Source organism: Heptranchias perlo, chromosome 8 (genome assembly GCF_035084215.1).
Source record: "Heptranchias perlo isolate sHepPer1 chromosome 8, sHepPer1.hap1, whole genome shotgun sequence".
NCBI classification, from domain to species: Eukaryota; Metazoa; Chordata; class Chondrichthyes; order Hexanchiformes; family Hexanchidae; genus Heptranchias; species Heptranchias perlo.
In genome coordinates, this window is record NC_090332.1 from 85,834,331 (window position 1) to 85,850,923 (window position 16,593).

A 16,593-nucleotide genomic window follows, 5' to 3' on the forward strand; every position below is an offset into this window, starting at 1 on the left:
AAATATGTCGGGGCCATAATGCCCACAAGGCCAGTCTTGACAACCCCTAAAGCAGCACTCGAGCCAGTCTGCTTGGGATTGTGGCCTCCGACCAAAATTTATTGAGTACCCCTGGCCTAGATGGTGAGTGAGGACGGGTTATTCGACTGTGGTGGGAATCACAGCTGATCCCGATCCTGTCCGTGTGCATTTCCCAGGCAGCGGGAGTCAGTGGATAGCACTTGTGCAACCGCGGCCAATTTATTCTCTCCCACCCTAGCTCGAGGGCACTCGAGGACAGTTGTAGCATCCCAATAGCTGCCCAGCTGAAATCGGACAACTCAACAGAGATTAAACCGGGGGCATTATGGTCTGTATGACCTGGTAACGCACCGATGGATTACCTGGCATCTACAGCACAAAAACGGGCCTTTTGGCTCAACTGGTCCGTGCCGGTATTCGTGCTCCACACAAGCCTCCTCCCAACCTATTTCACCGAATCCTATCTGCACCTCCGACAGTGCAGCACTCCCTCAGCGCTGCACTGGAGTATCAGCCTGGATTTTGTGCTCAAGTCCCTGGAGTGGGATTTGAACCCACAACCTTCTGACTCAGAGGCGAGACTGCTGCCCACTGAGCCACAGGCTTTCCGTACTAGGCAGTAGGGGGGTCTTTGTGTTCACTTTTGAGTCAATGTTTTTTGTTGGCAGCAGCTGTCGAGCCAGGGGCTAATGGACTGTGTGGTCCGTGTGGTTAATCTACAGTCGATGGCTATAACATTTATGAAGGTCACTACGTGTTTATCAGATGGGGGTGAACAGCCCGATAAAAGTTGTGTTTGCCGCAGAATAATACGGGATGCTTGTACTGCAATTTTAATATTGGTCGTTGACTTCACGCAGATACACGGGAAAAGTACTTAAAGATGTCATTAACATGGGCTCCTATAACTACCTGGGCTTCGCTGAAAACAAAGGGGAATCCTTGAAATATGTGGCAGAAGTAACAATGACATACGGAGCAGGGGTGTGCAGCACAAGGCAGGAAATGGGTATGTAACAGTCTGTGAGTGGGTGAGCAAATATTTACCGTGGCTGCGGTAGTAACTGGGTGAAAAGCCTAAGTCAAATGATTGCACTTCTGTTACACATTGACTGCGTTTTAAAAATGTGCGTGACATTTGTTGATAACTGCCCTTCACTTTGCTTCCCTCTTAACTCTGATCTACAAGTTCAGGCAGCTAAAGAGAATGCACTTTATTTTAATTGCACTTTATTTTAATCAGTCGTCAATTATTGGAAACATTTTTACTTTTTGCAAGCCACTCTTGTTTTTGCTGTTATAAAATGTACCTTTAAACCGTAGCAATTTTATGTTTAATATGGCATGGCGGCAGGAAGTGGATTGGTTCTTGTGGTTAAAATGGGTATGTTGATGTCGTTGTATACTGTGCGTCATAGGGGATAAAGCAATAAATATTCCATGGCAAATGGTTAGACACCACTGCTTGTCATGTGATCATATGTTTGCCCTTCAGGTCTAATGTCATCATTATTATGTGATTTTAACTTTTTTTCTGTCCTACATATGTAGTTTTGTCCCAAAACAATTAATATTGGGCCATATTTTGCTGTGATAGGGCATCTAACAGTTGCCGAAAGTGCGAGCTGATAACGTCGCAGCGAGGGACACAGGGCATCTGGGACCTGGGTGAACAGGGCGAGGGACTGGGTATCTCCTTAATCAATCAGATTGAAGGATTGTGAAATTAACAGCGCAAGGACTGAGAAGGAAGTGTAAATTAGAGTGGGTGAATTCAATATCAAATCAGGTACAGAAAGAGAAACAAAGAGAGGGAAAGAAAGATTGGATTAAGAGAGAGAGAAAAAAAGAGACAGAAAGGAAAAGTAAATTTTTTGCATTTTAAAGATTTCCAGCAACAATTAACACCTGAAGGAATGAGACTCCACACTTGTAATAGTTAATTTTTAGTGCCAAAGAGGTTGACTGGCAGTAATTAACAGTTATCACATCGTTAAAAGGGTACTTATACTTGAAATGATTTGACTTAACTTTCTGTGGCGAGTTTTGTCCGTATCTACTGCGCAAATACAGCAACTTCACGCATTTCAATGGTGAGTCAGCCAGCGAGATGCCGTTTTCGCGAAGCTAACGGCAGAGCGGTGCATCTCGGACAGCAACTTCTGGATTTCCGATTTAACCGCACATCTGCTCCTCGCCTGAAGTTGCTGCACCATTTGCGCATAAATAATGGTGAGTGCCATTAGTCTCACTGTTATTTTGATAGCAAATTCTGGGCCATTGTTTCTCTCTACTGGTACCAGTAGTGACAGCACCTTAGTTATGCGGCCTGGCTGGGTCAGAAGAGAGTTTTGCCGCAGTCGTGTTTACCAACACGTTCAGAGCTCTGCTCCCAGCTGTAAAATATAAATGTTTTCCGAGCGGGCATGGGAGCCCCCGCGTTCTCCAAACATTTCAGAAAGAACTGCATTCAACAACAGCTTGCATTTATATAGCACCTTTTAAAGTAGTAAAACGTCCCAAGGCGCTTCACAGGAGCGATTATCAAACAAAATTTGACACAAAACCACACAAGGAGATAATAAGACAGGTGACCAAAAGCTTGGTCAAAGAGGTAGGTTTTAAGGAGCGTCTTAAAGGAGGAGAGAGAGGCGGAGAGGTTTAGGGAGGGAGTTCCAGAGCTTAGGGTCCAGGCAGCTGAAGGCACGGCCGCCAATGGTGGAGTGATTAAAATCAGGGATGTGCAAGAGGCCAGAAATGAAGGAGCGCAGAGAGCTCAGAGCGTTGTAGGACTGGAAGAGGTTACAGAAAAAGGGAGGGGCGAGGCCATGGAGGGATTTGACGACAAGGATGAGAATCACATCAATGTGATTGACTCTTAACTGCCTCCGAAGTGGCCTAGCAAGTCACTCAATTGTACCATCACCTCATGTCAACAAGGGATGGTCAATAAGTGTCGTCTTGTCAGCGACGACCACATCCATAGGAACATGAGAAATAGGAACGGGAGTAGGCCATACGGCCCCCCCCAGCTTGCTCCGCCATTCATTAAGATCATGGCTGACCTTCGACCTCAACTCCACTTTCCCGCCCGATCCCCATATCCCTTGATTCCCTTAGATTCCAAAAATCCATCGATTTCAGCCTTGAATATACTCAACGACTCGGCATCCACAGCCCTCTGGGATAGAGAATTCCAAAGATTCACAACCCTCAGTGAAGAAATTCCTCCTCATCTCACTCCTAAATGGCCCTAACCCTTATCCCCAGAATGAATTTTTTTTTAACCTCCGAGATCTCTGCGCTCCTCCAATTCTGGCCTCTTGCGCAGCCCCGATTTTCATCGCTCCACCATTTGCGGCCGTGCCTTCAGCTGCCTAGGTCCTAAGCTCTGGAATTCCCTCCCTAAACCTCTCCGCCTCTCTACCTCTCCCTCCTCCTTTCGGACGCTCCTTAAAACCTACCTCTTTGACCAAGCTTTTGGTCACCTGTCCTAATATCTCCTTATGTGGCTTGGTGTCAGATTTTGTTTGATAATCGCTCCTGTGAAGCACCTTGGGACGTTTTACTATGTTAAAGGCGCTATATAAATGCAAGTTGTTGTGTGGGGCTGGAGTCATATATAGGTCAGACTGGGTGAGGGCAACAGGTTTCCTTCCCTAAAGGACATTAATGAACCAGTTGGGTTTTTATGACAATCTGACAGCCTCGTGATCATTTTTTTTACCGATGCCAGCTTTTTATTTCCAGATTTTTTTAAAAACTGAATTCAAATTTGCAAACCGCCTAAGTGGGATTATTAGTTCAAACCTCTGGATTACTAGTCCAGTAACTTGAGAAATGTGAAGCCTCTTGATGAAGGCTCAGGGTAATACGACATTGACTGCTGTGCCATCCCAACGCAATATTAAATAGGCTAACAAATTCCTGGGAAAGGCAACGGTGGCAATTCTGTGCACGTTGTCTGAAGTTTTGTACAATTTCATCAGGACTTCATTGAGTGAGTTGTAGCCTTGAAATGCATTCTCAAGTATATGCTACAATTTCCTCAGTTGTTGGCACTAGTAAATCTTGTAAATCTGCTAATTGACCTCCAAAGAGTCACAAGTTCAGCGGTGGCATGGCAGAGTTTATAAACACGGGGCAGTGACGCACTGCAGAAAGGCGATGTCATTCTCCCAAAGTTGGGGACAAAGCTGAAAATGCCCTGAAGTAACTTCACAGCGCAAAAAAGATTCACAACAATGCTACCAGAACTGAGAGGATATCCTTAACAGGAAATGCTAAACAGGCTGCGGCTCTTTTCTCTAGAAATGAGAAGGCTGAGGGGTGACCTGATAGAGGTCTTTAAGATTATGAAAGGGTTTGATAGGATAGACGTAGAAAGGATGTTTCCACTTGTGGGTCAGTCCAAAGCTAGAGGTCATAAATATAAAATAGTCGCTCATAAATCCAATAGGGAATTCAGGAGAAACTTCTTTACCCAGAGAGTGGTTGGAATGTGGAACTCGCTACCACAAGGAGTAGTTGAGGAAAATAGCACAGGTGCATTTAAGGGGAAGCTAGATAAGCACGTGAGGGAGAAAGGAATAGAAGGATATGCTGATGGGATTAGATGAAGTAGGGTGGGAGGAGGCTCGTGTGGAGCATAAACGCCGGCATGGGCCTGTTGGGCCGAATGGCCTGTTTCTGTGCTGTAGTTTCGATGTAACTTAAAAACTGGAACATGCGGATTCCTCCTTGCAGAGGAGAAGTACAATGAAATTACGGACATCTTGGGGACGGGCATTTTGCTGGCATCCTTATTTTCAAAACAGTCATTGGATGGACTGTAAAGATTTTCAGTAGAATGGGGAGCTCTTTACCCAGCATCCATTGCAGCAGAGAAACCACTCTATCCCTGGGACAGAGCCGTGCAAACATTCAATCAACCGCAACTTGCATTTATATGGCGCCTTTGGCGTAGTAAAACGTCCCAAGGTGCTTCACAGGAGCCCTGAGATAGAGCAGTTTCTCCGTCGCTATGGATCGTGGGTAAAGAGTTCCCCATTGCACAAAAGCCTACGCGTCCAGTGCTGTGTCCGTAGTTCGTAATTTGCGAGTGTCTGTGGTTTCAGAGTGCCTCTTGTATATTTTACCACGTAAGTTATTTGGGTCTCAATAAGTGGCCGTTTTTTTTTTTGCAGGTGTCTGTTATTTTTTGGGAGTGTCTGTTTATATGGGTTTTGCTGTAGTTCTAGTGGGAATCCAGAGAGTTGGGAAGGCCTGTTTTTAGAACAAGGCTTTTACACACCTTCGTACCTGCAGGTATGAGCCCCTGTCGTTTAGGGTGCCTGCCTCCAGGACAGCAGCACAAGAAGCTCATTTCACCAAACCACTAAATTGCTACAGCCTGGATTAATTCATTTTCCTCATGTTGGGGGAGAGCTGGATGGATGGAGCGACACATACAAAAACTAACGTCTTGGTGTCCAATTTGCATCCACGCTTTAATTTGGCATTTTTATATTGGACGCTACCTCTTCAGTGACTTATTTGAGCTAAGAACACATGGATTTTTAGGAACAGGAAAGGACCCAACAAGCCTGGTCCTTTCTAATAGGTGTGAGCTCCATCTCAACAGGTTCTCGCCATCTCCCTCAATTCCTTCTTTCTTCGCAAACATTTCTAGTTGTCTCCTGATCTACTTCAATGGCCTTACTTGGTAACTTATTCCCAAAGTCCTATTACCCTTTCTGTAAAATAAACAGTTCCACCCGACTTCCTTTCTTTCTCCTAACTTCCTCATTTTTGACTCGTGTCCCCTAGTATTTGAACCTTTCATGACCGTGAGCAGCAAGCTTGAATCAGCTTATTCAGTGCCTTTCACAATCTTCACAATCTTGAATGAAACCTTCGAGAAATTGAATCTTTTCCAAATAAAACAAGTGCAACTTCCTTAATCTTTCCTCATGACTACAACTCCTAATAGCAAGAACTAGTGGGTGCAAAAAACGTAGTGTTCTTCCCATGTGTTCTGCATTTTTATTTTATTACTTGGTTCTTAAAGCAGCCTCTAGCCACCTCTTTCCCCTGTGCCCCACCCCACCACATCGTGAAAAGAAAACAATCTAACCTCAGAGGTCCGGATGCAGGTCACCTGCCTGCCTTCCTGATTTGCAAAATGATGCAGAGACCTGACAACGGTCGGGAGGGAACATTAAAGTACTTCCTCCCAACCCCCTCCCCCCGAAAAAGAGAAACAATAGTATGCACTCTGGGGACTTGAGTATAAAATCTAGGCTAACACTCCCAGTGCCAGTACTGAGGGAGTGCTGCACTGTCGGAGGTGCCGTCTTTCGGTTAAGACGTTAAACCGAGGCTCCGTCTGCCCCCTCAGACTGACAGGAGAGATCGCGTGGCACTATTTCGAAGAAGAGCGGGGGGGGGGGGGGGGGGGGGGGGGGCGGGTTCCCCTGGTGTCCTGGTCAACATTTATCCCTCAACCCACACCTAAAACAGATGATCTGGTCATTTATTTCAGAGGGAGGGGAGCGAGAGGAGGAGATCCAGCATAAACAGGCCCCTTCCTGTGCTGTCTGCCCAAATCACGGGACCTTTACACCAATTTCTGGACAGATATTCAAAGCCCTCTGTTTACGTGACTAAACACAGTTTAGTGGAAGGGCCACAAATGATTCACCAGCTCCAAAGTAAGTGGATTTCCCAACTAGCCATCCTGTCGTCAGCCTCGTGCCCATGTGATGGGTTGAATTGCAAGTTCCAGGGTTGGAATTTTTAGATGTAACCTGCCCTGTTATCACAAGCAGAAAGTCTAACTGCCATTCACCTCAGTCCCAACTAGGAAGTGACCTTTTCGTTAATAAATTTGTTTCAGTATCATTTGATCTGGACCCTGGTATGAGCAGGATTGAGTCAAGATTATTTAATCACCAATTTTCAGTTCAGTCCCAAGGGAATTGAGTTATTTTTGCAAATGTTCTTGCTTTGAATGAATGTTATTCCTCGCGGGCTTTAATTCACATTGTCTCAGACTCTCCAGTCACAATTTTAGCAAGTCCATTCAGCTAGAAGAGCAGCAACTTGCTGAATAAATTGTCAAATTCTAATGTAAACATTTCCAGGATGTTTTCACTGGAACTGCAGAAGGATATTGGGGAGGAAATGGTAATGGCTTTTGCAGCATGAATGGTTACCAAATTAAAAACGAAAGGAATGTATTTTCTCTCTCATTGCTGATTATTTGTGTTCATCAGGAACATAAGAAACAGGAGCAGGAGTAGGCCATACAGCCCCTCGAGCCTGCTCCGCCATTCAATAAGATCATGGCTGATCTTCGACCTCAACTCCACTTTCCCGCCCGATCCCCATATCCCTTGATTTCCCCTAGAGTCCAAAAATCTATTGACCTCAGTCTTGAACATGCAAGATGAGGGAGGTCCATGTTGGGGAGGACAGGTCCCCGCTGCCAACGCCAGCTCAGGTAACACATGACGAGCTGCAGGGTAAAACTCACTTAGCTCTGCCTCTAAAGAAGGATGAGCTGTGATGCGACAGTGCAAATGGTTTTTGTTTCCTAAACTAGCCATCCTTGCGGCCTCTATTGGTGAGAATGCCACAGTGAGGGCAGTTTTCTGCTGTCGACCCTTCCATACCATCACCTCGGTTGAGAAGGCTTCAATTCATTTCAGATAGGATCCTCGATGGGGGTCAAATTCGACAGAAACCTGTTCTCTTTACAGTCGCCTCCAGCCTCACCCTGTTGTTACGCCAGGGATAAAGTGCAGTGAAACCTGTACAAAGGAACACCTCCAAAAAAAAAGGGACACCTGCAAAAAAGGGAACACTCATTGACAGTCCCAAATAGTTTACTTGTACACACAATGACCATTTTGAAAATATGGACACCTGCAGATAAAGGACACCTGATGCAAGTCCCTTAGGTCCCTAATTTACAGGTTTCACTGTAAAAGGGATCCTAACTGGGCGCGTTTGTGTATATTCTGCTACAGATACCCTGCACCTGGTGCTGAACCTGGAATTGAAATTTGTTTCGGTGTCTGCAGCGTCTCAAATTAGTCCCTACCCCATCCTTCATAAAGCACCCTCGCAAAATGGAAGGGTTGAAAATAAGGAAAGTTTGTTTTCAACTCTGGGTGGGATTTGAACTGACCTAGTGCTATTACCAGGTCCATACACTGGACAAAGGTGAACAGCAAAGGCTTCTAAGACTGGGAAACAAAGTTGGTGCCAATGCTGGCCGACGCGAATCGCAGAAAGCGGCGGGTCCTGCGGGACTCCGTTAGCTTAAAGGCGGACGAGTTTTCCGGGCTGAGAGGGGCAGCCCACATGGTATCTCCAGTAGCAGCGGATTTCGAGGGTGGCTGGGCATGCCACGACTGACTGTGCCAACCTGTCAGCCGCTTTGTGAGCATTATACTCCCTGTTCTGTGGGTGGCCGTGTAGGCATCACTGCTCATTGCATGCGGCACGTAATGCTTTACAGATTCGGTAGGACTCAGATCAGTGGTGCCCCACGAATCCACAGCCTCGGCCGTTTCTCTGCCGACAGTTTCTCTGGCGACAGGGTTGCTTCTGGCCAGTTGCTGAGCCCGTGGTGCCATTGTGGCACCTATTTCCTCCAGTGGCAAACAGCTCCTGTCAGCATTAGAATTCGCTGACATCCCCTTAATTGTCCTGAAAGCAGTGGTTGCAGGTTGAACGTCTCAGATGTCAGTGCTGCTTTGGACAGGGCAGGAAACTGGGAATAGCAGAAACACCGGCTGCAGGAGCTGTTACCATTTTTCTCTTGGTGTTCTGCCCATTTTAATGCCCGTCCCTATGGGTCATAACAAGAAAATCTGGCCAGTACATGAAACTACAGCTGTCCCTTACTGTTCAGTGGCTATTTATCAACCACCCAATTCCAAAATTCAAATTTTGCAACAAAGCAAAATGTGCAGGTTCTAAGTTATCTATCGTTTGCCCTCTCAATGTAGATAGTTGGATCTGCCTTCCCCTCAGCTGAAGATAGACAGGTGGCCTGCGTTCCACCTTGCATTCCTGTCCATTCCAGTACCACCGCACAGCACAGCACAGCTGGCAGCGAGACCTTTGACGGTTGTCTGTGGGCGGCCTCTTGCTTGCTGTACACTTGCAAGGGTGATACCAGAACTGAGAGATTATACCGATCAGGAAAGATTGAACAGGCTGGGGCTCTTTTCTCTAGAAAAGAGAAGGCTGTGGGGTGACGTGATAGTGGACTTTAAGGTTATAAAAGGGTTTGATAGGGTAGACGTCGAGAAGTTTCCACTTGTGTGGGAGACCAGAACTAGGGGCCATAAATATATAAGATAAGAAAGAAAGAACTTGGATTTATATAATGTCTTTTATGACCTCAGGACATCCCAAAGCACTTTACAGCCAATGAGATACTTTTGTAGTGTAGTCATTGTTGTAATGTAGGAAACACGGCAGCCAATTTGCGCACAGCAAGATCCCACAAACATCAATGTGATAATGAGCAGGTCATTTTTTTTTTAGTAATGTTAGTTGAGGGATATATATTGGCCAAGACAAGATAGTCACTAATAAATGCAATAAAAAATGGGGAATTCAGGAGAAACTTCTTTATCCAGAGAGTGGTGAGAATGTGGAACTCACTACCACAAGGAGTAGTTGAGGTGAGTATAGATGCATTTAAGGGGATAAAGGAGCAGAAGGATATGCTGATAGGGTTAGATGAAGTAGGGAGGGAGACAGCTCATGTGCAGCTTAAACACCGGCACAGACCAGTTGGGCCGAATGGCCTGTTTCTGTGCTGTACGTTCTATGTAACAGTAGTCAGGACCTTCCCTGCTGCTCGACTTTTCCAAAATAACCGTCTAGTCACAGGCAAATCAATCAAGTACACTGGGACCCTCACAGCATCCAGTGCAGCTAATGGGACACCCGCAGAGCTCCAAATAAAAGGTTTAAATCAATGACAAATTTTCTTATTGACACTCAAAAGAAAAACAGTGTTGATATGGCAACTGAAAGCAGAGCCATGGTATACTAACTTCAGGCGAACTGAAGCTAATTTTCAGAAAATAATTCTTCAGTAAGAAAATAACGACGATTGTATGGCCTTTATTTCTAGGGGGATGGGGAATAAAAGCAGGGGAGTCATGGTACAACTGTACAGGGTGCTAGTGAGACCACACCTAGAGTAATGCATACAGTTCTGGTGCCCTTATTTAAGGAAGAATATACTTGCATTGGAGGTAGTTTAGATAAGGTTCACTAGGTTGATTCCAGGTATGGAAGGGTTGTCTTAAGAGGAAAGATTGAACAGGTTGGGTCTATCCTCATTGGAGTTTAGAAGAATGAGAGGAGATCTTATTGAAGCATATAAGATTCTGAGGGGACTCGAATGGGTAGATGCTGAGAGGATGTTACCCCTCATGAGGGAATCTAAAACTAGGAGGCATAGTCTCAGAATAAAGGGTCGCCCGTTTAAGATGGAAATGAGGAGGAATTTCCTCTCCCAGAGGGTTGTGAATCTTTGGAATTCTTTACCCCAAAAAGCTGTGGAGGCTGAGTCATTGAATACATTCAAGGCTGAGTTAGACAAATTTTTGATCAGCAAAGGAGTCAAAGGATATGGAGAAAGGGCGGGAAAGTGGAGTTGAGGTAAAAATCAGATCAGCCATGATCTCATTAAATGGCGGAGCAGGCTCAAGGGGCCAAATGGCCTACTCCTGCTCCTACCTCTTATGGTTATGGTCTTATGGAGTCTACTGCACTTAACTTCCACTGTACAAAGCATTGACAGACCTCTCCACTTGCACAGCTGCCTTAGGCTCAGGCACAGGCCCTCACTCTTGACAAACCAGAGGCTTGAATCAAAGCAAAAGGAGATGGAGAAAGGGTGGGCAACCAAACACTGCTGAGAATATTACAAACAATATAATAAACTAACTGTACAAAACAGAACAACCCCCCCCAATATTAATCCACAAGCACAAATTAACAGATTGTGTCTTATAGCCATGTTGTATTCATTGAGAGATGCAACAGGGGTCTCAGTGGGATGCAGGAAAACATGCTTCAAACTTGAAAGTGAATACCGTGAATCCACAATGACAGACATGAGGGGAGTTGTATGAAGCCAAAAGATGCAATGCATATTCAAACTACGCACATTCACAGAAGAAACTAAACTTTGAGAGAAGTGGTAACAGAAAATAAAACTTAGATGACAAAAACCACACCAGACATGTTATTTTCATTTCTCAGGAGTGGTGTCCAAAACCCTGATCCTGAACACGGCTGGTATGAGACAGATGGGAGCATAATGCAGGCGCTTCTCAATATTGATGGGCTGATTTTACGGCCTGACCCGTTTCAACCAGATTTATACTCCGTTTTAATTCCAGCTAAATTTCTGGTCCGAATTGGGCGGGGCGGGGGTTGGTTGGTAGAAAGACTATTTCTTCTTCCCCCACCCCCCGCCCCTTTACCAGCACGCACACGTAAATGAGATGGATGGTGTAAGGTGTCAGAACTCCATTGGTCCCGGCCTCCACCAGACATCATTTCTATCGGTAAAACATACAAGCAGATAGTGGAGGTCTAATCTTGTCAGGAGCAGACCCACATTAAAACTGCTAGAGTGAGGGACTTTCTGGTCGCCCAACCAAAGGAAGAGATACCATAGAGCAACATGGGTTTCCCAATGGGGATTCCCTTGCTTGCAATCTTGGAGAAGGAGGAGGAGAATAGAAGGGCACAAAGGCGGGTGCAGCAGCATCAAAGGCGAGTGAGGCCAGCCCGCTATTACTCTCCGCAATGAGTCTTTAGGCTGCGGAGATCTTTACGACTAAGGAGATGTGTCGTCATCGACTTTGGTTCACCAAGGAAGTTCTGAATGAACTGTGCCAACCTCTGCAGGACGACCTGCAGCCCAGATCATGAGACCGAGCAGCTCTGCCACTGCCTGTCAAAGTCAATACAGCTCTAAGCTTGATGCCACTGGCTCCTTCCAAGCTGCAATGCTGAACATCTTCATCGTTACCCAGGGTGTCATAGTATCGTAGTAGGTACAGCACAGGAGGAGGTCATTCGGCCCATCGTGTCTGTGCCGGCTCTATAGTAGAGCTGTCCAATCAGTCCCATTCCCCTGCTCTTTTCCCATAGGGTCATCCGGCTCTTCATAAGACAGGTCACTGATACCATCTTCAGGAGAGGGCGAAGAATTCATGGTATCATAGTGGGTACAGCACAGAAGGAGGCCATTTGGCCCATTGTGCCTGTGCCGGCGCTTTGAAAGAGCTATCCAATTAGTTCCACTCCCCTGCTCTTTCCCCATAGCCCTGTAAATTTTTTCCCTTCAAGTATTTATCCAGTTCCCTTTTGAAAGTTAAGTTATTTTTGAATCTGCTTCCACCGCCCTTTCAGGCAGTGCATTCCAGATCATAACAACTCGCTGCATAAAAAAATGTTTCCTCATCGCCTCTGGCTCTTTTGCCGATCACCTTAAATCTGTGTCTTCTGGTTACCGACCCTTCTGCCACTGGAAACAGTTTCTCTTTATTTACTCTGTCAAAACGGTTCATGATTTTTGAACACCATCAAATCTCCCCTTAACCTTCTCTGCTCTATCCACTTTGGGGTGCCTTCTAAGCAGCGACATAATAGGGCCATTCAGTTTTCCCTAAAGATCAGGAGGCAGTAGATGGCACCCATGTTACACTCCTTCCGTGGACCCATTGAATTTCCTGAATGGGAAAGGTTCCCTTTTCCCCACTGTTCAAATTGCCCGTGATCAACTACAGTGTATCCTGCATGTCGATGCCAGATCTGCAGGGAATTGTCACAATGCTTTAAACACGAGGTACCCCAGCCTCCCAGCTCTATTGAAGGAAGACCGTCAGCAGTCAGGATGGCTCATGACCCCACTTCGATAGCCAACTCACCAGTGGAACAACGCTATAACCACCCATTCACCGACTAGAGTGTTCGTTGAGAGAACGCGCGGGGTTCTGAAAGCAAGGATGCCTTGCTGGGTGCGGAGGGAGTGCTGCAGTGCGCTCCTGATCCCTGCGCCCCCACATGGTGGTTGCTTGACGACTTCACAATTTAGAAAGGACTGGGAATGGAATCACGTGAGGAGGTGGGGCCGGATCGGAGGAGGCAGAGACACCTGGAACACGGCTTCTCGAAGCTCAATTCTTGGAGGACTCTTCCTTGCCTGCTGCCACAGAAATACTTAAAGATAGAAAGAGTGTGCATTTATATAGCGCCTTTCACGGCCCCCAGGACGTCCCAAAACGCTTCACAGGCAATGAAGTACTCTTTTGAAGCGTAGTCACTGTTGTAATGTAGGAAACGCGGCAGCCAATTTTAAACCCTGCAGCAACTGGTTTCCTCCCCACCCCCCCCCCGCAGTAATTTTCTCCCATATTACACGACCCAGGCCTGCCTGCCGAGTTAGGTATTGCATGTAAGTCCGATCGGTTAGCACTGAGTTTCTGAATCCAGGTCGTGAATGTAAATTAGTAACAGCGGGGACCCTAAAACACAGCCCTTGGATGTTTCACCCTCCCTCTGACCCCAGCATCAGGCCCCTTTAAGTCAATGTTAATGAACATTATTGTGAAATGTTAACCCGTGGGCCTTTCACCCATTTAATGATTTGGAAATCTTTCCTGTGAGAGCAAATATTTGCTCTGATATCAACTGAAATGTGCCTGTAGGCAACACGTACAGATTGGGGGTGGGTTTTTATTATCTCCTAATAATTAAGAGGAAATTAACTAGGTGTAATTTTTGTTACAATAAAGAGACTGTTGATGACTTCAGTAATACAATATATCCAGGAGTAGGGTGGGGAGGGCTGAACAGAGTTAGGATGACTCGAGCCATAAAGTTTCGTGTAACTAAAGGTACTGGACTGGATGCGAGAGGTCAGTGCTGCCCCAGGTGATCTGACATCGTACAAATAAATCCAGTGCAACTACACGTCACAGGCCTGTATCCAAGCCTGTTTTATAGGTGTCAGCTTTTTTTGAAGCTTTTAGTCAGCTTTTGATAGTTTTCCAGTTTCTAAATGTTATAGATGGTAAGGACCTCATGAGAAATGTTGTTTTAGTCGACTAGTTATTTATGTTTAAGGGGCTCCTCTACAGTCAAACAGGAGGGTGAAATATCACCCAGTATCCACCCTTACCCTACCCCAATGCCACTGAATCCCTTGTCCATATCTGTGTCATCTCCCGTCTCAACTTTTCCACCTCGCTGGTTTTCCAAACTCCGCCTCGCACGAGCTCCGCCTCGCACGAGCTCCGCCTCGCACGAGCTCCGCCTCGCACGAGCTCCGCCTCGCACGAGCTCCGCCTCGCACGAGCTCCGCCTCATCCAGCACTCCATTGCCGTTATTCTACTCTGCACAAAATCCTGCTTACCTATCGCCTCGATCCTTGCCAAGCTCCATTGGCTCCTCATCCCTCAGCGCGTTGATTTCAAAATCCTTGTCCTCCTCTTCAAATCCCTCTCGGGCCTCGACCCTCCCACCTTCGCAACCTCCTCCGGTCCTACTGTCCATGATGCCAGGTAGTCACTCATCCCTAACTCATCTTCCACTCGTCCAGTTCTGATCTACTACCTGCTTCCCCCCCTTTCCACTGTGCCCTCAGTGGCAGAGCCTTCAGCCATCTTGTCCTCACACCTGAAACTCCCTTCCTACCCTCCTTCATCTTGCTTCATTCCTTCTCACCTTCAAAGGACTCCCTCAAATCTACCTCTTAAAACAGTTTCAGCTACCTCCCTTAAACCCCCTGCTACTCTTGCTTGCATCTGCACCTCAAATATGAAGCTTCTTCAGATGTTTTGTTGCTTTAAAAGCGCCTTATAAACATAAGTTAGTGTTGCATCTGCACTCCAGTAGCTGGATAAGGGATTCTCTCTTGGAATCTTGCTCTTCTCCTGCTGTTCCTTTTAGTTGATGTCAATAGGGGTAATTTTAAGCCCCAAGAATGGGTTAGGGGGCGGGTGGGAGGGTAAAGTACCAGCTTTTTGGAGCGGGACCGCATCCCGGCCGCGTTTGACCCAGGCGGGTTAGAAACCGCACGCAACAGACACCCGGAAGTCCCGTTGCCACTTAAAAAGCCGGCGGGCCGATATTTAAAGGGCCAATCCAGGTCGTTGAAACACTTCAGCTATTTTTTTTTGCGGATTCTGCAACAGGAACAGACTTAACTTCTTCTGAAAACGTGCCGTAAAAACGGAGGCGAGTTGCAGCCGAAGCTCATTTGGCCCTTTCAGCCAACTCAGTAAAAGGTGAGGTATCGCAGCAGGGCACTCGGTTCTCTCAGACAAACCTTTGGCTGGGAGTTCTTTGTGTTTAGACTGAGATTTCTTTGTTGATGCTGAGAATTCTTGTGTTCACACACATTTACCTACATTTTGGAGCCCCTCAGACTGACACCATCAGGACGGGGGCGACGGATGTATTCCACAGGACATCTGAGGAGGAGGCACCTCACCGTCCGCGCCAGGCATGTCGTGCAGTTCTGGGATCTGCAGGCGCACAAGACAGAGGTGCGCGACGAGGACCTGCAAAAGAGCAGAGAGGAGTCCAATGGGAGGGTCGAGGTTGCAGGAGGCACTACCCACGTGAGAGGGTCTACAGGCAAAGGCTGAGCTTCCTGAACCCAGCAGTGCCTACGCAGGCTCAGATTGAGTTGGCAGGTGGTCTGCGCGCTGCTTCGGGCAGAGCTGCTCCTGGCTGGGCCTGGTAGTCACGCATTGCCCATCGCAGTTAAAGTCACCACTGCCCTCAATTTCTTCGCCTCCGGATCCTTCCAGGCCGCCACCGGTGACATCACTGGGGTCGCTCAGTCGTCTGCACATAAGTGTATGGCATGCTTGCCTGGGCATCCGACTATCTCAACTTCCCCATTGACGACGTCAGCCGGTCGAAGAGGGCAGTGGGTTTCAACTCTCTGGCTGGCTTCCCACGGGTACAGGGCAGAATTGATTGCACGCAGGTAGCAATCCAAGCACCTCCACGTGAGCCAGGACTGTTCATCATCCGAAAGGGATATCACTCCATCAATGCGCAGCTGGTTTGCGACCACCGGAGGAGGTTTCTGGTCAAGTGTGTGCCAAATTCCCTGGCAGCTGCCGTGATTCCTTCATTTTGCGCGAGTCCAACATCCTGGACCTCTTCCACACACAAGGGCTGGCTCCTTGGAGACCAGGGATATCCCCCACGCACCCCCCCTGCAGACGTGGCTCATGACCCCTCCGAGAAACCCCTCCAGCGAGGCACAGCAGTGGTACAACCAGAGCCACATCACCACCAGGTGCGTCATTGAACGAGCCATAGGAATGCTGAAGATGCACATCAGGTGCCTGGATAGACCTGGGGGAGCATCCTCATCTGCCGTCAACACTGAAGAAGAGGACGAGAAGGAAGAGGAAAGTGAAGATGGGGAACCCGTCGGCAGAGCAGTGTCACACGTAGCCGTCCGTGAAGCCAGGTAGTCACTCATCTCTAACCGGTTCTCATAATGAGGTACACAAATT

At 47.1% G+C, this 16,593-nt stretch overlaps 1 protein-coding gene across 2 annotated transcripts in view; it reads left to right on the forward strand.

Annotated features, from left to right (window-relative positions):
- Nucleotides 1-16,593, forward strand: part of sptlc3 (serine palmitoyltransferase, long chain base subunit 3) — a 107,173-nt gene that overhangs the window by 33,617 nt on the left and 56,963 nt on the right. For both annotated transcript variants that reach the window (XM_067989456.1, XM_067989457.1), the window contains exon 4: nt 882-1,030. In XM_067989456.1, the coding sequence (XP_067845557.1) occupies nt 882-1,030 (149 nt within the window). The remainder of the gene's footprint in view (nt 1-881; nt 1,031-16,593) is intronic.